This window comes from Centroberyx affinis, unplaced genomic scaffold, assembly GCF_046629955.1.
Source record: "Centroberyx affinis isolate AG114_WGS23_722 - 3 ecotype Tasmania unplaced genomic scaffold, CSIRO-AGI_Caff_v1 ptg001560l_1, whole genome shotgun sequence".
In the NCBI taxonomy this organism is placed as follows: Eukaryota; Metazoa; Chordata; class Actinopteri; order Beryciformes; family Berycidae; genus Centroberyx; species Centroberyx affinis.
Window position 1 is genome coordinate 1161 of NW_027280011.1, and position 25332 is coordinate 26492.

Consider the following 25332-nt stretch of genomic DNA (forward strand, 5'->3'; position numbering starts at 1 on the left):
AAAACAGGGGGATATTATTGAATTGGCATATAGTAGAAGGGCTCTTTGTAGGACATCGATGTTAAGAGACCGGCAGAACCATTTTGCCTTCCCTGATTATTTATTATATCAGAGATGTAATAAGAGATGCATTAGCCTAAATGTTTGTAGCGTTTCAAGGTCGTTTGCCCACTCTGGCTGTGGAAGAGGGCTTCTAACGCATGGCAAGTGGTTTAGATTTGTTGACTATAGTTATTAATAATGAACAAAATTTGCTGTTGTGTAGGCTATTAATTGCGCTGAAATTGAGTGATTTATGCAATATATTGAACCCTTATTCCCATCACCGCAGCCCCTGGAGAACATGAGGCGGACTTTGTTAATAGAAAAACTTTTCACAGCCTCAGTGTGACACAATATTGTATCAGTGAAAAGTACCATCACTGTGTCTTAATGACGGTGCAGTGATAAGACTACTTACTTACGCATTTAGGCCTACATTATCTGCAGTTTTTCCTCCTGCAGTCCTTTTCTGGCCTTGGCCCCAGTGTTGCTGCTTTTGTATTGCTCTAGGCCTGGGTATCGCCACTGATTTCCCGAATCGATTCGATTCCGATTCACAAGGTCCGGTTTCGATTGGATTTCCGATTTTGAATCAATTCGGTTGGGAATATTTCAGTTACAATACTAATTTTGCTTGGATATGAAAGAGATTCTCAGAGAACTAATGCTGTAAATTGTACAAGGAACCCTCTAACCTGGTGCATTATTAAAAATATGAATGTTTTCATTAAGAATTGACCCCAAAGCAGTTACATACTGTAATGTACTTTTTATTTAACATGACCAACACACTACAGCAGTCAACACAATATAGCCTAGTGCAAGTTGTGCAACTCTAAAGACTCTACAGGCATATATTGGGCATATATTAAAAGATCGATCTTGGGATTTTATGAATCGATATCAGATCATTCAAAATGAAGATCGATTTGAATCGGAAAATCGATTTTTAAACCCAGCCCTATATTGCTCATATGTACAAATGTGTTCTTCTTAAGAGAGGAACATACTGTACATGTTAGTAATCCATTTATTTCCCGTACTTCCCACTTTGACAGTCTACAGCGTTTACTTAACCAAAACACTTATTTGTAGTCTACCACCTTTATTTATCTGCCCATGTTGCATGTGATTGGCTATTTGTTACAAACCCCGCCCCTTTCATGCTGGATTGGGAAATCCTGGGTTGATTGTTGCTTGGTTTTATAACCACCTTTTGTGAGACCAGTTATCCAGGATTGACACTGTTGGGTTTTCTTCGTGACATAGGCCGCTGGTAGGTGAGCGCATGATTTTGTGGAATTTGTCAGCATTTGTCCTTACAGTTGAAAACTAGATGTTAGCTAGTCTTGCCAAAAGCTGATTTAGGAGTATGAAATGTAAACAGCGAGGTTCCATCAGCACTATTGTCAGTTATGAGTTTGCCCTGATTGGGGCTGGTGTTCGTTTTACAGAACTGTTGCCTGCTGACAGCCAGTATTAGTAGAGCAAGACTTCTCCATGCTGAAACAGGGTCAAATTGACAGAGCCTTTGTCTAGATGATAAATTATGCAGCGTCACAACTATTCACCAGTTTCTTTGGAAGTTGTGTCGGTCTTTCATAACTTGGTGATAAATCCTTAACTTGAAATGTTAACGTTTTACTCTGTTACATAATCCTGTCCCCTGTACTACTGTACAGCTTAAAGACATCGTTACTTCCATGTGTCATTCACATTCTGATGGATAAACCTATGAGTCAGCGTGTTCCTGTTGGTAAAGCGTCAGACTGTGGTCCTGTTGGTTTTGTGATCAATCGTAGATGTTTTTCTACTCAGTCAGCTGATAAAGGTGATGACGACAAGGGAAATTTTCTCAGCGTGCTGTGTTTTTATGGATGCAGGTGTGTTTGTGTGGGAGTGAGAGAGGTGACAGTAGTGCTGATAACACTGTTAAGTTTGCCTGTCTGATGTAATCACCAGATGTGCTCATTTACTCATTCCCAATGCTCAGATTGCCAAGTGGCCATGGTGATATGAACCTCAACGTGTGTGTGTGTGTGAGAGAGAGAGAGAGAGAGAGAGAGTCTGACTGACTGCATAGACATGTAGGCTTGTTGCTTTGTATCTGACAAAAAACACGAAGAAAGAGAAAGTAGGACCAACAGGAGACTTTGCCTTTGACTTAGGACGGAGAGTGTGAGAGGATGGGCAGAGTGGGATCGGCTGCATGCCTTTGGGATTGGAGACCAGCAGACTGTGACTAAACATTTTCACATCCTGCTCTCTCCTCTCCATTCTCTTTTGCCACCGGCTGTCTAGTAAAGCTCTTATTTAATATGGCAGAGGACTTTGCCGTCGTAGTGAAGGTGGAGTAATGTCCCTGGCTGTAGATAACCTGCCTCCTGGTGCTACGCAGACAAGCAGTCTGTTCCTATCACCTCTTATCTCCCAATCACAAGTAGGCCTTGGACCCTGAGGATCTAAACACATACACACACACATACACACACACACACACACACACACACCACACAAAGACACAGTGTCTCTGTTTATGTCCGTTTTATCAGAGTGTGCGGTGACACCAGTTCTGACCGGACATGCTGACATTCACTCTGAAAGCGTCTCCAGCCAAGTTTCTGCACTGACTTGATTTGACTGTGGCTGAGAGTGTTTTACCAAGGGAAACTCTATTTTGTTCATCAACAAAGACGGCTACAGCTCCTTCAGTGTTTATTGTAGCCCAGCTGCTAAGAGCAATGCCCTTTCCACAGCAAAAGGAGTTCTTATTTAGGAGCATGAGTGCATGTGTATATTTAGTAACCCTTCCAAGTCGTCAGTTATTGTCATAGCCAAGGCAACAGAGTCAAAGGTAGCAATTAAACGGCCATTCTCCTTCACAAGTTTTCTTCTCACATGCCAGCCCCCGAGAATTAAGCTACTGCAAAGTCAGCTTTAATCGGGTGAGACATTTGATTGGTCCATATACTTTTTGCTGACTCCTTGGCTTTGTATGTCCCCCTCGCTTCCTAAAGGAAAGTGGGTAATGCACTCATTCGTAATACATTGGTGTATTAACCGTAAACAGATGAGACCATGGTCCGGATTGGTAGCCTCTAACTCACACCAGTGTTGTTGTTAGTGTTAGTGTTTCTCAAAATTAATACCACATTTCTCATAAACTCTGGTTTCCTGTTGCAGATTTATCACTCTTCTTCCTCTTCTCCTTCTTTGCGTCTCCAGTCAAAGGTTTTCTCTTTGGCTTTACAGGAACCAAAGAGAAAACCTTTGCCGAAAAGTTGTAAGTGATTTTTTTTTTTCCATCTGCCATTGAGAGAAACTATGACAGCTTTAGCTTTTTTTGCGCTGGAAGAACAGCGCCCCCTTGGTGTTTTGTTCCATAAAGCGATCCACCAGATTGTGTGTGAAATCTGACCCAGTGACACATGATGTAAAATGCTGTATAGAGGCAGGTAGAAGCTGGCAATCTTCTCTGCAATGGTCTCATGTGTTCACGGTAATTATAATAATGTCTCAAAATGAATGTGGTAATGATTTATTGATGTGAAATTGCTACACGTGACACCTGGGTGTGGTAGTGTGTTTACTAGCAATACCCAAATGTAAACAAATGAGGTAGCTTTAACACTGGTTAACTAGAGCTAGGCTGTCTTCATGCTTCACCCGTGTGCCGCTGCTACCTGCCACTCCCATACATTTCCTCACACACCTTGCTTCTCTCCTCTCTCTAATGAAATATTGATGTGGAAGAGGAGAGAGCTCACTTTACCTCTGGCCTCTTTCCTGGGTGTGTAAGGGAGAGGAGGAGGGCATGTCGTCGTACGTCTGTCCTCTGTCTGGCCCTCTGTTTGTTTTGGTGGGAGAGGTCACACACTCCTTCCTCATTTTACATTTTAGGCAGCTCCAGAGCAGCTTATCATGAGTGTACGAATAGAGTAAGTTTCAATTCCTACATCACGAAGATAACCAGCAGCCAGCAGTAACGAGGGCAAGGGTCAGATTTCATGCAACCCCTAGAATGATCATGTAAGAGAGAAGTGCTGGGGATAGAAATAATAAAATAAGAGGCTTAGAAGGGTTTTTGTTTTCTTTTTTTCCTCCTACTTCAGGATAAGGCCAAATTAGACCGAGTAGAGGAGGGATATTTTGGAGAGAGGATATGATTCAGTGGGGAGAGGGTGACGTGAGATATTTGTTGAAGAGAACTGTCTCTGTCTCTCCGCCTCCTCAGCACAGAGAGACGTGGAGTGAGAGACAGAGAGAGAGAGAGGGAGAAAAAGGGAAAACGTTGGTGACTGAACGGAATTGAGAAGTAGGAGGAAAAAAAAAAGGGAGACAGACTGACCTTTTATGAAACCTTTATTTATCCAGGGAAATTCGGCGGCTTTGTCAGCACCGCTCTACTTCACATTCATACATTTACACATTTTCACACATGGGAGCTGCCACTCCAGCAGCTGGGGGTTTAGTGCCTTGCTCAAGGGCACATTGACATAGGGCTGGGCGATACGGTTGAAATCAATATCACGATAATCATAAGGATTTTTCTCTATCAATATATATCACGATATGGTTCATGTATGCAAAATCACGTTAAATAATCAAATTAATGTTCATCTCATTGAACCGAATGGTAATGTTAGGTGTGATGTCAAACAAAACAGAAATTTTCAAATATTATTCCTACCATACCTCATTTTATGAGAGTTTTTAAGTAAAATTTGCTTGTCATCATCAATTTAGACAGCAATAAGCCCCCAGCCCTACATTGACAGTATTTGTTGAGGGAGGGGAGACTGCTTCTCATTACCTTTGCCTGTCCAGATTTTCCCAGCAGGTTGGGGGGGGTTTGAACCAGCGTTCTTCTAGTCACAAGGCCACGTTTCTACTGACATTTCATCATAACAGTACAGTTGTCTGTGCTCCTCTACAGCAGCTGGATCAGATGTTTTTGCGGCTGCAGTGTATGCCCAGCCGATTCTAGCTAGCTAAATGGCCTTCACTGTATACAGCAGAACAGGAATAAACAAGGAATGCTCACACTGGTTCGGAAAATGAGCGACGTGGTTTTGGCATGGTGCTTGACTTTGTGGCTTGGGAGTGCTAGCTTGGAATCTCAAGAAGGCAAGTTGATGGATAGAGTGAACACAGCTACTTTATAAGCCTGCTGCTGCCATTTTCGGTTAGACCGTGTTTTTCTTCTTCACTGCTTCTTTTCTTTCTTCCATCCTCTCCTGTTCCTTTCTTCCTCGCCGGTGAGTCGTAACCTTGGTTTATCTGTCTTCCTCTCCTCCACAGTCCACTGCACTCCTGAGGACCCTGCTGCTCTCTGCAGGCATCTCTCCGTCTCTGCTCGCTATTCCCCAGGCTCCCTCCCTGCTACCAGGTAACCTGTAGGCGTCAACTCAGTGCACCGAGAGCCCCGGGGTAGGCAGACTGACTCAGACGCTCTACGCAAGACGTATCACCAGGGCCGCAGTTGAAAGAGGTGAGTGTCTCTCATGCGAATGAATGGAGCTGCTTATAATATACAGCCTAAATCGTTCACTCAGCATTTATGTAGACCTGGAAGGCTGACTGGGGGGTGTATGGAAATGAATTGCGGCTCTGTATGTATTGAACAGGGGAGTGGAAGATTAGCGTTTTCCCTATATGCAGTGTGTATGTTCATGTTTGTGTGTGAGAGAGTGTTATTGTACTTTCCCCTTCCTGATCGGTTACAGCGGGGCCATTGATAGCCGGTGTGTTGTGTAGTGGAAGTGTGCTTTAATTGTGTGTAATGGGTGGTTGTGTTTTCCCTCCGGTTTCCTGCCCTCCCCCCGTATGCATTGCGCTGCAGTTAAAAGAACAATGGTTTTCTGTCATAGTTTTATAGTTGTTTCAAGTTACACTTTGAGATGCTCTTTACCACCCTTTCCAACTATTTCTCCTTCCCCCCCTCTGTCACCCACCCTCCCAGATCTTGGCCCTCTAGCCAGTGGAGGAGCCATGCTCAGTCGGTCCCGTCAAGGCCGTACCACCACCGCCGTCACCCTCCTCCAGCCCCAGCTGATGCTCACCCTGGTGCTTGCTGTTCTGCTCTGTCCCCTGGGCAGGGTGCTGGGCCAGGGGGAGAGCCAGGCTCAGTCCCAGTCTCCTGCCCAGGTCCTCCAATACCTGCTGTCCCGCTACGGCGACAATGCCACCATCACCGTGCCCCAACTCCGCTCTCTGCTGGCCCGCCTCAGCCAGGGCGACGGCGACGGCAGCGACAGCAGCAGCAATGGGACCTCCGTTACTGAGAGACCTCCAGCCACGGTGCCCAAAGCCAACGGCTCCAAGGTGAGGACGCAGTGTCTACTTATCGTGCGTTTACACTTGATGGGTTGATGGGTGGCTTTATTCTGACTGACTGTGGGCGGTGCAAGAGGCTCCAGTTGCATCTGTGCAGTGGTCACGTGCAGCTACAAAGTTTTGAACAATCAAAATAACCTTTGTATACAAATCATATGTTGTTTGCTGCTTTGCTATTGCCTTTCATAATGTTACATCATTTTGATGCGTTAACACTGCTAGCTAGCAAGTGCCAATTGGGTAGTATTAATCAAAAATACACTGAAACAAAATCAGTAAAATGACTTCAGAGCTTTCGTGGACCCCAACAATTGATCGCAGCTGTTCTCCAAATATTGTGTTTGATATTCCTGTAATCTTTCTAATTAAAGTATGTATGTAGAGAACTGGGAGGCTCTGAATGGCTATAATCAACTTCTTGTCCATTGTGCACATACCAGCCAGTACTGTTTGTCATGAAACAAAATCACATTGGTAGGGAAACAAGGAACTACGGAAATCTGACTGGGTGTTAACAGCTGATGACCGTAGAAAGTTCAGCCGTGGCCAACCTTTCTCAGTCGACAAAGTTATTGACCATCCACACATCAGCCAGGTTTCACTGATCACATGGATTGATCGTGTTGCTTGCTATGTGAATGCACAGTCTTAGTCTTACAGACATAGCCATTGTAGAGGACCCACTTTTTTACTGCACACTTACTGAACTAACACAGCACTTTGGACCCATCCACAAGATAAAGTGTTTGGAAAAAAATAAAAATTACTAGCGTTTTGCTATGCAGTTTTCAAAATTGGTTCCACTTTGTCTTCGTTACATTCAAGAAGTAATTATCTGCAGCACTAATGCAGGATAGATGCATAAAGGAGGACTTCTACAATATATATATTATATTGTATATAATAGTGTATATTATATTCTTGGTCTAAGTAGGTGTTTACTGAATATTATATACAGAGATAAATATTATATCAACACCATTTTGTCAGATAACATGTGTAATCTTTTATAGGAACCACTAGAGTACACGGTTCATAAATGGACCTGAAGCCCCAGGTTTGACTCCTAGACTTTAAGTTTATAGGTTCACTCGGGGCTGGGAGATATGGCCTGAGATTCATCACTATATACTGTCACATTAACCTCGATAATGATAACACAAATGAAACCGTTTATGCAAAGTTGCCTACTTGACAAATGTATTTACCGAACATACGGACACGTTTTGGTAAATTTTCGATATATTGCCCAGCCCTAGGTTCACTCATTTTAAATTCCCCTTCCCTTCACAACCCACCCCGACGTTGACCTCTAGTCTCTACTGAGGTGGTCGCATCATGAGTGTGGGTGGCACAGCTTAGGCCTGTCTGGCGGAACAAGGAGCCACCGGTGCCAGATTGCTGAAATATTCTGCATATTTCCCAAGCTTAGTGCCATGTACGATTGACTCACTAACATGCTGATCTGCTTTGAGTGGATTTACCTTGAGTAATGGTGACAAGGTGATGGACTAGCCAGAGAAAATGATATAGATCATGAGGTTAAGGTCATAATCACTGGCCACTTTATTAGGTACACCTCTCTAGTACCAGCTGGTCATCTGTTGTTGCTGTCCATTTAGATAGATAAATACTTTATTGATCCCGAAGGAAATTCTGGTGTACAGTAGCATCCAATGTGTACATTACGAGATAGAATTCTAAAAAAGCATGATAAGAGACTAAAGACAGCTAGAAATAAACAAATTTATCATGAGGACCAACATCTTGTGTGTTCAGATGCCCTTCTGCACACCGCTGTTGGGAAGAGCTGTTATTGGAGCATTTGTGGCCTTTCTGTTAGCTTGACAAGTCTGCCCATTCTCCTCTAACCTGTAATGCTGGAACCAACAATCACATGACAAGTCGCACCTTGCCCATTCAAATGTTTGGTCGAACAAAAAAAAAAAAACACTTCACCATGCTTTATATATTGATTTGCTGCCACATTATTTGCTGTTTGGAAGAGCAGGCTATTTGTGTTAACGAGCCTGTACCTGTACCTAATAAAGTGGCCGGTGAGTAGCAGTGGGATTAGGTAACACTGAGGTAGAAAAGACATGCACTGGAGTGTTGCTGTCTTTACTGGTTGCTTCTGTCTGTGTGCATGTGACATAAGAGAGAAATGGGTGTGTAATGTCAATGTAGTGTGACCCCATGTGCCTTAACTGAGAGAACAGGAGTGCAACTGATGCCTCAAGGCGATAACTGTCACTGTTCTGTCTTGTAGCGTAGCGCATGCCTATATGCAGTGGAATTTAATGTGTCACCCGCATATTTTTAAACGCGTTTCAGAAACACTCCATCATCACTGGAGATGTGTGGCACTCTAATGGCGGTGGCTGCCACCTCATTAAAATGTAATTTCCCACCTTTTCCTTGTGTGTGAAAGGCAGAATTGACAAAGAGAACAATTTCCTTCCTTGTGTTTGTGCTGGGGAGAAAAGTAACACGTTATTTTTCAACGAGACAATGGTTCCATTGTATAGAATATTGAATATATGTCCTGCTGCGATGACTGTTTCTGATTTTTGTTAACATTTGGCAAAGTGGGGTGGGTTGTGCATGTGTACTTTCATTGCATACTGACTCATTACCAACACCCCTACTTACTGTAAGATTTTATATCTGGCATTCAGCCTGACTTTTTGTTTTTCCAGCAGATGAAATGCTGATTGCTGAAGAAATGCTGAATGGGCTCTGTGTCCCAATATGATATTTACCATGGATACAGTTACACTTGTCTTTTCAATGTGACTTTTGAGATCTAATTCTCAAGATAGGATTTCATACCTTGGCCACACTTGGCCTGACAATGGCTGTCAGACATCTCCTGTGGCTTTATTTATTCAAATCTGTGTCTACTAGGGTTAGAGCGATATATGGGTTTACTGATATATTGGGGTGAAATTTGCGTTTTGTTAAATATCTGATATCAGCCAGTCAGTGTCGTCCACCTCTGATATGATGGAGGTTCCTCTCTGAACACAGCTACATCATAAAACAGTCCTGCAATGAAATATGCACATTTTTATTTATTCATTTAATTGTTCTATAATGTTTTTTTGTAAATGATGTCTTCATTTTCATTTACCCTACCATTAAATAGGTGTGGGTCACCTGCTGTAAAGCCCTGCTAATGCTAAAATAATTTCATTAATCTGGGTTTCAGTAGAGTTTTAGTGTCTCATGATGGTCTAAATGTGGTTCAGAGGCTTTACCACCCTGCCAAGAATAAAACACCGGATACTTGGAAATTTTTTGGCATGAAAATTGTCAAATTTAAGGATACCAAATATCGGCACAAAATAATAACAATACTGGCTTTAGTTTGTAGCTTGATTGCCACCGGACTATGTAGAATTCTGATGGCAATGCGAACCCGACCATTTCCATATCTGGCTTTTGATGATTCAATAGCAGACACTAGGTCACTTCTTCTTTGGATGATAAAAGTCGCATTGAAACGACCAAAGCCAGAAACCGACTGATGGGTTTGTTTCCATCCCCAGTGCCTGCCTGCGGACACTCTGGCTGTTTACAGCATCAGTGAGCAGTCGCGGCTGGATGGGCGGGGCTTAAAGGAGCTTTGCCCCACCATGCTGCAGCAGTTGGACTCCGGCGTCTGCGGGGCGGAGAAAAAGGAGGAGCTTAGCAACGAGACCTCCCCCAGGCCCTCAGATGCCGAAGGTGAGCCCCAATTCTGAACAGTGTGGTTTCTGAATATATTTGTCTTTTACTTTGTACAGTAAAGATACTTTTTTTTACTTTACAATGAGCTTCATGTTACATTATGTGTGATGAATGTTGAATATTGTTTGATTTTCAGTATTCTTCAATGTTTTTTTTTTTGTTTTTTTTTGTAGTGGTAATTGTGTTATGGGTTTGTCAAACTTTGCTGCTGCAACTTACTGTTTATTGAGGTTTCATGTCTTTACAGCTTTTTTTTCCTTGCTATACAGTATATGTATATTCGCTGAACTTTTATTTTTCTCCTTGTACTCTAAGTACATCTCATCTCTGTCAATGACTAACTGCATGACATAAAAACCGTTGTGTAAAGTTTTGCCCAGTGTTCCTTATTTCTTTTTACAGCCCTGTTGGCAGTTAAAATGTTACCAAGAGAACCGGATGCAGGTAGAACAGATGCAGATCAGGTGCATCTGCTTGCATAGAAACTGTGATATGTTGATGTCCCCAAGGGGATCAAGGCCAAAGTTAGCATGCACTGTTGGCCAAAGCTCAGATTGTATTTCCCAATCTGACTTATAAACCAAAACATCCATTAGACCCCGCAATCCTGCCTCAGTCAGCAGATCCAGTGTCTAGCGGAGCTCTCTTCCAGTTAAAGACAATCTGTAAAGGAAAGAACCTCAGTGACAAACTCCTCTTCTTTCCTCTCCGTCAACCTGGCCGCCGTCCCACTGTAACTCCATATATTGTGCTGACTGGACAAACCCAACCGGCCGTCCTTGGGAATTCTTGAAGCCTTTTTGGCATCTGCTTCCAATCTGATGGGCGTGGAGATGTGGACTGCAGCGTAGGCTGTTGCTCAGTGAGTCTTTGAGTTCCTGTCAAGTAGGAGCTAAATTGGCTGTGGAGTAGGTGGCGGGTATAAAAAGCCGGGTAATGACAGACTTGGAGAATTTGGGGAACTTGTGTGATGTTCTGCCCTAGAGGGTGCAGCGCTGCCGCTCTTTCCTAGAGAGGCACAACTTCAGGAGTGTTCACAGTGCTGTAGTTAGGTTTGTGGGTGATAACAAGGGGTCAAAGGTGCCGTCGCCTTTTAAAATGAATGACCTAGGGCTCAGCTTCAATAACCAACCCACCAACCCTAGTTCTGTGAGAAGCAAGATAGGCAAATCTAAGCAGATAACATTTTCAGCCTTTGTTTTACTTGGCAAAATGTTCAATTCCAACCACAGAGGAGAGACAGCAGGATTTCAGCCTCTGATCCTCTGCTCTTCCAAGTCTCCTTTTCCTGTTTATTTCAGGCAGAGGCAGTAACAGTTTGTTGGCCCAGAGCGCCATCTTTATCTAACCCTCTCCGCTGACACATTTGTTTTCCCTCATCATCCACTAATATGCCCTCAGCTTGCCTCACACAAGCCCCTGTAGTGCAAGGCGGGCAGGTTTGTTTTGGGCATGAGATCTGTTTTTCCTTGTCTAGGCTGGGGAGATCTACCAGCAGCAGGGGAGCAAAAGTCATGGAAAAAACATCACTGCTCATAACTAGAATTAGGCAATAGAATAAATCACTAACTTCATATTCATATTCAAAGTTATGATTCTGGCTATTTGGGGAGACAAACATTTTTCAAATTGGTATTCATATCTATTCAGATATAAAATCTGCTGTAAAGATGCTGTTTTTGTGTCACAACTTCTCTCACATTCTTTTTCTTTTAGCGTCTTGTTCTTCACATTTTCACTGGACATAATTTTATGCTTCATTTTTCTTAATATTCTTGTGTTATTTTATAATGTTATTTATCAAGTATGTTCAATAATCATGATAATTAGATCTGAAGTTGATGAAGGAATTTGAAGGGTGTTTTTCCACTTTGTTTACTCTTCTTGTCTGTATTAATTGCCCATTTCATCATCACCTGTGACGATGATTTGAGTTGTATCACAGGACAATACACACTGGCCCTGATTTACTAAAGCCTTTCCTGGATGCAAAAACGTTAAGCATGTGAAAAACCAATAGTCTGATACAAGTTGTCTTGTTTGCACAAGACATTGCAGAGGTTTTTGTACCCACTAAAGGTTTTAGTAAATCTGGGCCACTGTGTCCCTTCTAGAGAAGTCAGTCAGAGCTGTTGCTGCGCTGCCTACCAACCCTCATCATCTAGTCTGTTTCCTTTCTCGTCAGACGGAAAATTTATGTCTCTCCACAGACTAGAATGGAAACCAAACTCTTCAATACTTAACACTTTCTCTTACAGAAACATCACAGGTGCTGCAGCCTCAGCCAAAACTGGCATGAGACACTATATATGTCACTAATGGGCCATAGCCTGATTCCTTTCTACAGGTCTCAGTCATGGCATTCACCCCTTTTAGCAATTATACAGTAAATGTACCTACTCCTGACTTTCTCTACCCTCTCTACATGAAAAGGTTTTTGTTTGTTTTTTTAAACCATGTTTTACAATAGGGCTGGGTGACATGGACGAAATGATTTATCACTATAATCAGAACAAATATACAAATATTTTGTTATTGAAATATAACGGTAACTGCTCTAACTACTAGAATCAAATTGAGGTTCTTTGCACCGAAATGTACGGTAACATAAAATATGATAAATTGTCAAATAATATTCCCTAATTTGTTTCACATCTCATTTTGTAAGAGATTATATTTAGTATTTTCTTTTTGTCATTAATGTAGGCAACAGAATTGTGCATCAAAATAACTCGACATCATTATTTAATCGCAATATGATTCTATTGAAAGAAAGTTACAATTTTGAATTATTGCCCAGCCCTACTTTAAAATGAGTTATGTGTGTGTGTACCCTCTGTGTATGAGCCTGTGTATGTTTTTAATTTTCACCTACCTCCCCCACCCCCTCCACCTCCACCCCTGCCCCCACCCCCGCCCCAGTGTGGGGTTTTTCTTTCCTGAGTGTGACGGTGGTCAGTGCCTTCTCCCTCACCGGAGCCTTCCTGGTGCCTCTCATGACGACGCGCTACATGAAGCGTGCGCTCACCTATTTCATCGCTCTCTCCATTGGCACGCTCTACTCCACCGCTGTCTTCCAGCTCCTGCCTGAGGTGTGCCTGCCATCCATCCACCCATCCATCCTCTACACCCTCCTGACTTTTCAAAACACACACCCGCACACACACAAAGTTGAAAACCTCTTTTCAGTTGAACATAGTATCACATGGTCTTTAAAAGTAGTGCACCATTGACCAAGCGCTCCCTTCCCCTGCCCTCTGGCCATTTCTCTTCCCCCTCCTTCCTGCCTTTGTTTTCCCTCTGTGTTTTTCTCGGGCTCTAATAAGCACCTTGGAAAGCTTTGGTTTACAGTCTATCACTCAGCTCTGCCTTCACTGCATCACTGATCAAGTGGTGGTGTGTGTGTGTGTGTGTGTAAGTGTGTGTGTGTTTCTATGTTTGTATCTGTGTCTGCACCTTCCCTGGCATTGAGATCTAGGCCAGCCATGAGGTTTAGCTCGGAGAGAGCGAGTTCAGTTGGCTGGCTGTGCTAACCAACAGTGCAGCTCGCTGTTCTGCCACTGCAATATGCAACACACTTCAAGAAAGCCAGGCTAAGAGAGCTTTTCAATTACCCAGTCCTTTTTGTTTATGAATGCATGAATTGCAGTTTGGGCAAAAGACAATGCTAAAGCAATGGACTGCAACGCCCTTAAAACATCCTTCAAATTGAAATGTGACCCCTTGTTAGCAGTGCTCCCTTTGCTGCTATTAGGCTATTTAAAGTTCATTTGGCCCCTTTGTGTCTGCAGTGAGCAAGCTAGTGTTTACCCCGAGGCTAGCACAGTGGTGCAGACACACCTGAGCTGACTGGAACAAAGTGTGTGTGTCTGTGTGTCTATAGTATGTGTGTGTGTGTGTTTTCAGAAAAGCGTAATTTCACTTTAATTACCTCCCGTCTTTATCAAAGGAAATGTATGGGGTTCGAACGCGGCTTCAAAGGACAGCGAATTACTATCTTCAATTGCACATGAAAGGTGGTCCTCCAGTGGTCCCGCAGTCGATGTTTTGAATGGACAGTGAGCCTTTTGTCTCGGGAAACACTGGCAGGCATCTTTGTCTGAGATCTCTTGTTTCTCAGGGTGATTTCACTTAATTCTTACTTCCTTTTTTTAGGGGGTGAACTGCAGGGTGTCCTCCAATGTCTCCCCCCCCCCCCCCCCCGTACGCTTTTGAACAACCATAATAACCTCATACAATCAATCCTGAACTAATGATCTCTCTTTCCTCTCTTTTTCTCCCTCTCTCCTTCTTTCTTCGACTTTCTCTACTCCCTTTTCTTCGTTGTGATGATGGTCAGTGTGGGGTTATGGGTTCCTGTGCGTGACGCTGATCTCGCTGTGTTCGCTGGTGGGTGCGAGCGTGGTGCCCTTCATGAGGAAAACCTTTTACAAGCGACTGCTGCTCTACTTCATAGCCCTGGCCATTGGCACGCTCTACTCCAACGCCCTGTTTCAGCTCATCCCAGAGGTAGTGTTGATGCTGCTCTGACTCACTTAACTAAAGCTTCTGCAGAGGGCCTGATAGGGATGGGACGATCTGCTTATCTCACGATACGATACGCAATATGGGGTTAACGATTCGATACAACCACGATACGATGTAATAAATAAAAGTTCAGTGAAAACACAGGCTGGCTGTGCAGAATTATGTTTATTTCTGAGCCACAAATCCTTATAGCGATGTCACTGGCTCGCTAGAATGTAAACAACAATTTAAAAACGTCCTTACAAAGTGCAAATAATATAATTTGGATGGAGAGCTTGTGAAATTGTGATGGTCAAGCCATCTCATTTGGGAAATTATGTTATCGTCGTAATCATTGCATAATCTATACTTAATCAATATAATCAAGGAGAATATAGTAACACATTCCTTTGATCAGACAGTACACATGCATGTACTATGCACAGTAAGAAGAGAGTAGAGAGAAAGAGGCCTTTGATACCAGCTCATGCCAGTAAGCTTCTCACAAACAAGAAAGATTAATTGGATTGTTATTGCCAGAAACAGAGGTTGTAGCCAAATATTGTATGCAGAGAGCACTCTGATCAGAGACAGTATGATACAGGAATTAGTTTCGGCCTAGTTTAGGCCTAGTTTAGGCCTAGTTTGGGCCTCGAGGTACAAAACAACAGGTGCTTTCCGTCAGCAGTAGCTGGATTGACATACTGACCACATTCCAACAGTTAGACCAATTAGAAAGCCATAATAGATAAAGTTTAGGAATAGACTATCCCTATAGGTGGAGCATGGTGTGCAGGGGGGTTAGAAGGTAGAAAAGAACCTGAAGATGAGAATTCTTTGTCAGACCCTTCACATATCAGTTGTATTATGTACTCTAATCAGAGTTTGTCTCATTCGTACAGTAGAAGTTGAAGAAAGAAGAAAATCTACACTACAACAATTACTACAGCAGAATAAAATGTAGCTAATATCACTAATAATAATTTTTTGCCCCATGATGCGTATTGTTACGTTTTTGTATTGCGATATATTGAATTTCGATATATCGTCCCATCCCTAGTGCAGGGTTGCTATACAGGTCTGGAAGAGTATGGAAAAGTTTTAGAATTTCCAGGTCTTGAAAACTTTGGGAATTGCACAAAAAAAGCTGTAAAAGTACAGGGAAAATATGGTTGTCCAGTCCTGACACTTGTAGACCCACTCTCATTTCACTTTATTGTGATATTTATTGTTGTGAGATTATTCTTCACCTATAGAGTGATGTGGTCTAGTTGGCAGTCACCTTGCCCAGACACCATCATCATCAATACATCATATTGAACGCCAAACAACATCTTCAGTGCCTCTCAAGAAATTAAGCTCTCAATTTTTTTTTTTGTAGGAACCTGACCAATTATAATATGGGGTATATTTGGCCTAGATAAAAAAAAAAAGAAAGTTATCAGCTACTCTACTCACTGCACTGTCAAATCAAATTTATTTAGAAATCACTTTTTACAAACCAAGTTCATCACAATGTGCTTTACAGATCAACACAAAAAACACAAAAAGCATTTAAAGACAAGAGAAAAACAAATACAGTTTGATAGTATGATGTGTGTGTGTCTGTGTTTATGGTTTTGTCTTTGTGCGTCAGGGCAGGAAACTCTTTTGTCTACCCGCTGCAGTGGCTGGTACATCCTTAAAATTCACCAGAAACTTTCACTTTACAAGCCAGCTAAATTTATTGACTAGAACTTCTAAACTTACTTACTTACCAACTTCACTAGAGGTGACATTTGTTGGAGACTTTTCCCAAATGGATCATCATTTGCAAGCTTCTTTATAAGCAGAGAGGTTTTATTATGACAGTGAAAACAATTTGACATATTGAGGCTGTAGGTGTGATTGGGAAAACTCTGCAGGCTTAGAAACATAAAACCACTAAAGTACAAAGTCATGCTTGCTTTCAGTGATGTAAAGTACCAGCTGTTGTCTATTAAGTTTTCAAATGTTGCTTAAGATATGTCTAGACAGTAATCTACAGATTTGCATGTAGCTGTAGCACCAAGCTGACTAATTCATACCAACATTTCACGTGGGAGTAAGGAAAATGATTCTGTTTACCTCAAACCTCAAGTGGTTTGATTAATGGGATGTTGTCTCCTGAGCCTAGACGCTTACGTGCATAACTCAACTTTTCCTTCAAATGAAGGACGGCTGTGTAATATCTCAGTAAAGTCTTCAAAATATATCAGCTTTAGTTGACTGCGAAGTGTCGGATGATGTTGATTATGCAATGTCATGTAACATCTGAAAAAAAGAAAAGCCCTTGAAAAGCGTTTGGCAATATGAGACAAAATTCTGTTTGTTCAACAGCCGACCCTGACAGTGAATGAAAACATGAGAGGAAAGTGTCATGTTTTTTCACCCTTTGCCAAAACCTCCTTTTGCCAGACAGTTGGCTACACAGCCTAGACCCACTTAGAGCTAAAACCTAGCAATTCACCCACCACTAATTATTGACTCACAAAACCTGCTGAACCATGACCCTTACATCTGTTTGCCAGTCATTTCAAATAACATTTTATCTAAAAAAAAAAAAAAATGCCTCACTTCCACATTGGTTGTAGTTATGAAAATTCTTAATCGCACATCCTTAAATAGCAAGAACCAGTGATGTCAGGCAGTGATGGTGTGATTACAGCTACCATCAGAATTCGCCCCAAAGCTAACAGTGTTTTCCTTCCTGTGCGGCAGGCCTTTGGTTTTGACCCCATGGTGGATTTCTACGTGTCCAAGTCCACGGTGGTGTTCGGAGGCTTCTACCTCTTCTTCTTCACTGAGAAGGTCCTCAAGGTGCTGCTCAAACAGAAACAGGGGGTGAGTGGACAAAATAAAAAAATGCCACGTGAAAAAGTAACTAAATCACAATTACAATGGCAGTTACACAGGTGAATAATCCTAAATTGAATAGCAGTTAGCAGTATGTCAGCTTTAAAAGAGGTTTAACAATCAACACTTTTTATATCTGAGTTTTCAAAACAACATGAGTTACAGTTCCAAAGAGGCCAAATAAATGCCGCCCTAATTGCAGGTGCATGAGTCACAAAAACTGCTAAATTATGGGATGTGGCAAGGGGAAAAGTTTTTGATTTTTTTGTTAAAGTATAGCACTCAAATTCACCAATAAGCTCTCTGGACCTCTGTCCATCACATCCTGAGTAAAACCCTCTGCGTTGATCTAGCAGCAGTTTAAAAAATTTGACAGTATCGTAAAAAATGAGACCTCTATAATGTTTAATTTTGGTCAATGTTGTTTCTTACCCCAAAACATGAGTCTTTGAATTTCACTAAACTAGACCTTGAAGTCCATTGAAACATCAACTTCATAACACATAACCTGGAATAAGGAGCACAAAACCTGGATCTATGAGCAGTGGAAAAAAATAATATGGTCTGATGAATCATCTGTCACCCTTTTCCCTACATCCGGAAGGGTTTGTTTGGACAAAGTTAAAGGATGGCTTCAACCCACAGTGTCTGCTGCATGGTCGTATATCAGCCAAGGAATATGAGGCCATTTTATAGCACCAAACACCTCACGATGTTTCCATATCCCGAGGTGACAATGCCCCCGTACACTCAGCTAAACACATTCAGGACTGGTTTGATGAAATTCCCTCCTCCCCAGTCACAGCATCTAAACATCACTGAAGTTCTGTAGCGCAACAGGCGATTTCGCTAATTATTATTTGCTCTGAGAGGAGGTACCATCTTGTTTAAAAGATTTTCCCCCCACGCTATTTATACGTCAGAGGCAGGTTAAACCAGTTAAACAGGATGTCACACACATGTGGAAGTTCATATTCAGATAGTGATGATATGATGTCCTTTTGTTGGCTTTGTTTTCTTGTAAGGGCGTTGCACAGTCTTTACACACGCACGCACACACACACACAGATGTCGTCACTGTCATTTTCTTTTAGTCTTGATACACGTGTACTTAAGGCGCATGTGTGCTTCAAGTTCACCGTTTTGCCCTAAGGATTATACATTGTGTAACTGAAGGTACACTCCCATACAGTAAACCACTTTCTCACTGTACATGTTAAAGCAAAGTTATACACGCAAGGAGATGCTTCACATTGTTTCAGAGTGGAATTCCTCAGCACATTCCTTCCACAGTTCAGAAACCACTGTTAGTGATGAGGTGGTGGTTGAGGAACAAATATCCAAGACATTGTGTTCCCCGACTGGATTAATTCAGTTTAATTCAGTTTACTGTAGACCTATACTTTGAAAAGCTAAGGAGTGTAGTGGTTCCTGTGAAGGGTTGTAAAGGCAATTTCTATTTTTTTGTCAAAAGTACAGCACCTTTGCAACTTACATGCAATTTAAATTTAATCCTGAAACGAGCTTCATCAAAATTGCAAACTCCAACTGCAAACCGGTTCATACAGCCTTTGCAATCAATTATTTTTTATTGCTTTGTCAGGCATTGAAATTTGAGAAGTACAATATAATTTGTAAAGACGAAGCCTACACCTAACCAAACATTTAGAACATTAAGACATTTATAACAACAGAACACAAGAATGACAAGAAAGAAAAGAGAGAAAAAAAAAAAAAATCCCACAGAAACGAGGATAAATGACACTAACCCCCCAATCCCCACCAAAATCCCATGTAGAAGTTAGTTTCTTTCATCAGTCAATAAGTCACAAGCATGTAAATCACTTACATGTCATTAAAAGAAGAGAGAGATAAAGAGAAATGGAAAAAAAGGTAAAGAGGTACATGTCATATTTAACTTCAATAACCAAATAAGTCAAATGAGGCTAAATAAGATAAGCATTAAAAAAATATTACATTACACCCCTTAAGGTAACAGTGCTATCCATTCATTCATAAAAAGCAGCAGTATGGAATGTGGAGTGGTGAGTCTGGGACAGTAGCTCCTCCTTGTGGTCACTTTCCTCTGAGCCATATGGTCCAGCCAGCCTGATCCGAACACTCGGACCTGGTGATCCTATTACAGAGGCTCTCTGACCTACATTGGCACCTGCACTGCTGCTGTCCACTGTTCACTTTAACCTCCAAAGGGGCAAGAAAAACCCTGTGAGCTATTGCTAGTCTGTCAGTGAAAACACATTCTTAAAATAATAGTGTTGAACTGTAACTTTGTGGTTGAGAAGGGAGACTGTAATCTGGAAGGTCTGGGCTGTGGTTAAGCATCTGCCCTGCTGAAATGTCCTGTAGCAACCCAATGATTTTCCCTACAGATAGTGATATAATATTATATAATATAGACAGTATTATCAGTTATTATGGCTTAGTTATTAGGGTTAGGGTTACGTCCTCAACCAATCATCATTGCATATACAAAGTTTGGGGAAACCTAGCTTTTGAAAATGTTTAATAAATAAGCATGTTTTCTTTGTTGGTTTGCCATAATTTTAACCCTATTAAAGACTAACTAGGTTTAGTTTGAGGAAAAACAAAATCATACATGCAAATATTTGTGACAATAACACTAAACAATTAAACAATATGTGTTCATCAAAAAAAAACTCCCTTAGCTGCTATAACTGCTGCACACACTTTCTTCATGCCAACAGTCAGAGACACTCTGCCATGAAAAACCTTCTCTTCACACCAAAGAGACACTTTGATGAACATGAAGCTGGGTGTTGAGTAAATATATCCAAAGTAGTGCTGCAGTGATTAATCGATTAATCGATTAGTTGTCAACTATTAAATTAATTACCAACTATTTTGATAATCGATTAATCGGTTTGAGTAATTTTTTAAGAAAAATAAGTCAAAATTCTCTGATTCCAGCTTCTTAAATGTGAATATTTTCTGGTTTCTTTACTCCTCTTTGACAGTAAACTGAATATCTTTGGGTTGTGGACAAAACAAGACATTTGAGGACGTCATCTTGGGCTTTGGGAAACACTGATCGACATTTTTCACAGTTTTCTGACATTTTATAGACCAAACAACTAATTGATTAATCGAGAAAATAATCGACAGATTAATGGACAATGAAAATAATCGTTAGTTGCAGCCCTAATCCAAAGTATTAGTAAATAGCTAAAAGCATAGCAGACATTTTTTCCTTAATTGAAAAATAACAGAGAAAATCAAATATTACTAAAAGGCAAAGTGTCTCCAAACTTTTGACAGGCAGTGTGTAGCCTGTCCCCGATGTCTTCATCCATGCCAGGGGGAAGGTGACAGACACACTCATTGTGCATGGTGTAGGCGTGATGATTTGAATTGAAACAAAGGTTTTAAATGTGTAAGGAATGGGAATTTGCATTTTATCGCAAACATTTGTATTTGTAGTTGGAAGTATAATGGCCTCTCTGTCACTCTCCCTCTCCCTCTCCCACTCTCTCTCTCTCTCCCTCTCTCTCCCTCTCTCTCTCTCTGTCTCTCTCTGTCCCAGGACCACGGCCACGGCCACAGCCACTACCCCGGCGCAGATCGCTACTCTGCAGCCAACGGGGACATGGAGGAGGGGGTGAGGGAGAAGCTGCAGCAGAACGGGGAAGCCAGCAGCCTGGCGTTGGGCAAGGTGGACGCAGGAGAGGGCGAGCTCATGCTCAGCCCTGCACAGACACCACAGGTAGAGGTTGGGAAAGGACAATAGTGATATATGATTATTTAATTTTATTATACCGGGGTTCCCTGCATGCCTCTCAGCACTGAGGTTAGAGTTGTGACCACATTAGCGGGACAAGAATCAAAATAAAGTCAAATTTGTTTTATTTATACACCACATTTGATACAACAATATAACTCAAAGTGCTTTACAGACATGGTCAAGACAGCCAACCCAAGAGAAACGAGATGAGCAGTATCATAAAGGGACACAAAAACAGGAGAAATAACATTTACAAAATGTAACTATATGTATACAGTAAGTGTGGTTAAAAAACAATAACACTAAGAAATATCAAACCTCGTACTCAGCCTGTGACTTGGTGCAGATCCTTTGCACACCTGGTGAAGAATGTGTAAGTCGGTCGCACACAAAACAATAGATCCCGAAACGTTTGTCTTCTTGTTCTCCTGTGCCAAAAAAAATAACAACTGACACGATCATCTAGCATAGATTAAATGCTTTAATTTCTGTGTGCGTAGACTAATTGGCACCAGCAGCATTAATAATCACATCCTTGATTATGACGTGGTATTTGCATATGGCTGCTATATTTCCGCAGGTGTGCTTACTTCACTTGGGTGTTCACAGATAAATTCACACACGATTAACTTATTTGCAATAAATGTCAATATTTGCTCACAGCAATCACAGAATATTTGAGTATGCAGCTCATTTCACTTGGCCGACACTCTCTGTGCCGTGACAATTAAATAAAACTACACATATTTTTGGTTACACACCCGACTCACCCAGCCTTCTCCCCAGGGGTGAAAGGAAGCGTACACGATCGGGTACAAAGCACGGGTCAACAACAAAAAAAAAATATTTGCATGGATTGACCGCAAGAAATAATGAATACATACGCAAATTGGCTCTGCCTATGTCAGAGAGCACTCTGCCACTCCGGTTAGCTTACTGTACAGGAGAGAAGTGTGAATTCTATCATATAAAAGTACCACGGGGCGTCCCGGGGGCTCAGTGGGCGAAGGGGCGGACCATGTAAACGTCTTGGGTTTGAATCCGGCCTGGACCTTTGTCACATGTCATCCCCCTTCTCTCTCCCAGGCTTTCCTGACTCTCTCAACTTTGAACTTTCTAATAAAGGGCTAAATGCCCCCAAAAAATAGTCTTTAAAAAATAATAATAACGATAATAATAACTAATAACTATGATTTGTATAGCATTTTTCTAAAAAACAGTGTTTACAAAGTGCTTTACATACAATAAAACAGAGAGACAGTCATGTAAAAGTGCCACATTTAAGTATGTAACTAAGTAAAAAATATAAATAAATGGTAATACAAGAGATCTACAGATACAAATAGAAAACAAACTGATATACAACTAAAAACAGATAGTATTTTACATAAAAGTGTGTGCTGAACCACATGAATGTCCAGACAATACAAGTTGTCCCCTAAAGAGACAGTAACGATTAATTAATTATAAAATGAAAAATAAAACGGAGATACAACTATAAGGAGCAATTCACATAAAAGCCTGTCTATAAAAGTGTGTTTTTAGAAGGAATGTAAAGGATGAATCTGTTATGGCTAGCCTGAAAGTGCTATGTATTCTTAATCTGCTTCCCATATACTATCCTCCCTCCCACTTCCCCCCCAGGACTCCCAGAGCGCGGAGGGTGGGGGCCGGTCCGGCGGCAGCTGCTATTGGCTGAAGGGGGCGACCTACTCGGACATCGGCACCCTGGCCTGGATGATCACGCTGAGCGACGGTCTGCACAACTTCATCGACGGCCTGGCCATCGGCGCCTCCTTCACCGCCTCCGTCTTCCAGGGCATCAGCACCTCGGTGGCCATCCTGTGTGAGGAGTTCCCCCACGAGCTCGGTGAGTCGGGAACGGGCGGGCCTTGCCGCTTTTCACATGTCCTGTTCCTACCTTGAGCTGCTTTTTGGGTCCAGAGTCTCATCTGAAGTCCTGATTTTATTATTTTATTAGAACTAAGAACTTTTCTACATTTTTAAATCAGTAGAATTGAGGATTTGGTTTTTTTTTTTATCAAAGAGAAGCGGCATTTACTCCGTTCAACAGAGTTCCCACGGGTTTTGAAAATCTTTGAAAGTTTGTGGATTTGAGAAAAATAAAATACAGCCTTTATAAGTTTTTGAAAATGAATGGCTGGCCTTGAAAATATTTATTTATTTATTTTATATTGGCACCCAAATTCTTCAGTATGCCTCAGCTCTGTGGACCTCTCAGACTTCACCTGGATTTCTTAACTTGATGAGATCAAGAGTAAAAAAAAAAAAAAAAAATGAGGCCTCTGATGTCTAATTTTCACCAATGTCATGTACATTTTTAGCCTTTATATAAGACCTTGAAAGTCATTGAAAAGTCCTTGAATTTGATGTCCAAGTGAGTGGGAACAGCTCTTTAATACTCAATTTCTCTCTCTCTCTCCCCCCCCCCCCCTCTCTCTCTCTCTCTCTCCCCCTCTCTCCCTCCCTCTCTCTCTCTCCAGGAGACTTTGTCATCCTGCTGAACGCCGGCATGAGCATCCAGCAGGCTCTGTTCTTCAACTTCCTCTCCGCCTGCTGCTGCTACCTGGGCATGGGCTTCGGCATCCTGGCCGGCAACAGCTTCTCCCCCAACTGGATCTTCGCCCTGGCAGGCGGCATGTTCCTCTACATCGCTCTGGCAGACATGGTCAGTTGTGAAAGTGTGTGTGTGTGAGTGGGGGATTTTGGGGCATCTGTGTAAGGGAAATAGGGGTGTGTGTGAGGTCAGTACACATATTCGTGGTTGTGGTTATGTGTGTGTTCTCGTAAGACTCCTTGTAGTCGATTGATAGAATATTAATTGAATATAATTTTGATAATCAATTTAATGTTTTACCAAACATTTGCTGGTTACAGCTTCACAAATAATAAGATTTACTGCTTTTCTCTGTTGCATGTGTGTGAATCTGCATGAATGTGAAGCAAGGCGTTGTTGGAAAAGTATGGATTCTCAGTCGACTTTCCCTGGATAGAAAAAGGTTAAAAAAGTGTTTTCTCTCTCTCTTCCTCTCTCTCTCTCTTTTTTTTTGTCTTTTATCCCTCTCAGTTCCCGGAGATGAATGAGGTGAGTCGCGAGGAAGAGGAGGCGGGTGGCAGCAGCTTCCTCCTCACATTCGCCATCCAGAACGCCGGCCTGCTAACGGGCTTCTCCATCATGCTCCTCCTCACCACTTACTCTGGACAGATACAAATGAACTAGCACTGGGCACATCCGGTACCAGTGGGGAACTGGAACTGGGGCCTAAGCTGGTTTATACCGGTGTGAACTGGCCCCAAACTGGCACCGAGACAGAACTGGCGGGTTGAAAAGGAAGCCCTCCACATTGTTTTGTTTTTTTGTTTTTTTTCCCTCTCTCCCTCTCAGATTTAGGTTTACCTGGGACCCCACAGATATCAGGATCCTACGGTCTGGGGAGTTTGGCTGTTGTGCGGCAGGAACGCACCTCTATCAAACTATCGGAGTACCTGTTCATATGAAGTTCTGACATGCAGTAGATTTATGGCAGAGGGGGCAGCAGCGTTGTTCCTTCATCTCTCATTGGCCTTCTTCTGACCAGTCCCCCTAACCCCCCCCCCCCCCCCCCCTACCCCCCCCCCCCCCCCCCTTGCTCTAACCCTAACCCTCCACCAGTCTAGAGATCTCTGGACTGAACCAGTATTCAGCTCAGAAGTACCGGGAGAGACATGAGATTCCTGCGCTGATCGCGACCCGACGTGCAATATTCAACCAGTTGCTCAGACTGTCCTGTGTTCCCCAGACTACTGATCAGACATTTTGTGTTCTGCTCTTTATCTTCTTCCTCTTGTCCTTCTCTCAGCGGATGTGATCGAGCCTCAACTAGGGCCTATTAAAATTCAGTAGGCACATATTTATATCAGTAACCCTCTGTGCCCATACACCTCCCAAGGAAGTGGGATAAGCACAATCAGGTAACGGCAGTTGCATTGTAGACATCCTCGGCCCGATTCTTTATCCTTCTTTCCACAGTTCAAGCCCCCCCCCCCTTTCATTCCATACCAAAAATAAATCCTAACGGAGC

General features: G+C 42.2%; 1 protein-coding gene across 1 annotated transcript; it reads left to right on the top strand.

Annotated features, from left to right (window-relative positions):
• Positions 1-1292: 1292 nt before the first annotated feature.
• slc39a14 (solute carrier family 39 member 14) lies at positions 1293-24871 on the top strand. Its single transcript, XM_071527655.1, has 10 exons — positions 1293-1322; positions 5344-5533; positions 6005-6366; positions 9930-10107; positions 14450-14619; positions 17356-17478; positions 21053-21232; positions 22895-23120; positions 23755-23939; positions 24339-24871. Exons 3-10 carry the CDS (start codon positions 6034-6036, stop codon positions 24489-24491), a joined length of 1548 nt encoding a protein of 515 aa, XP_071383756.1. The 5' UTR covers positions 1293-1322; positions 5344-5533; positions 6005-6033; the 3' UTR covers positions 24492-24871.
• Positions 24872-25332: the final 461 nt, after the last annotated feature.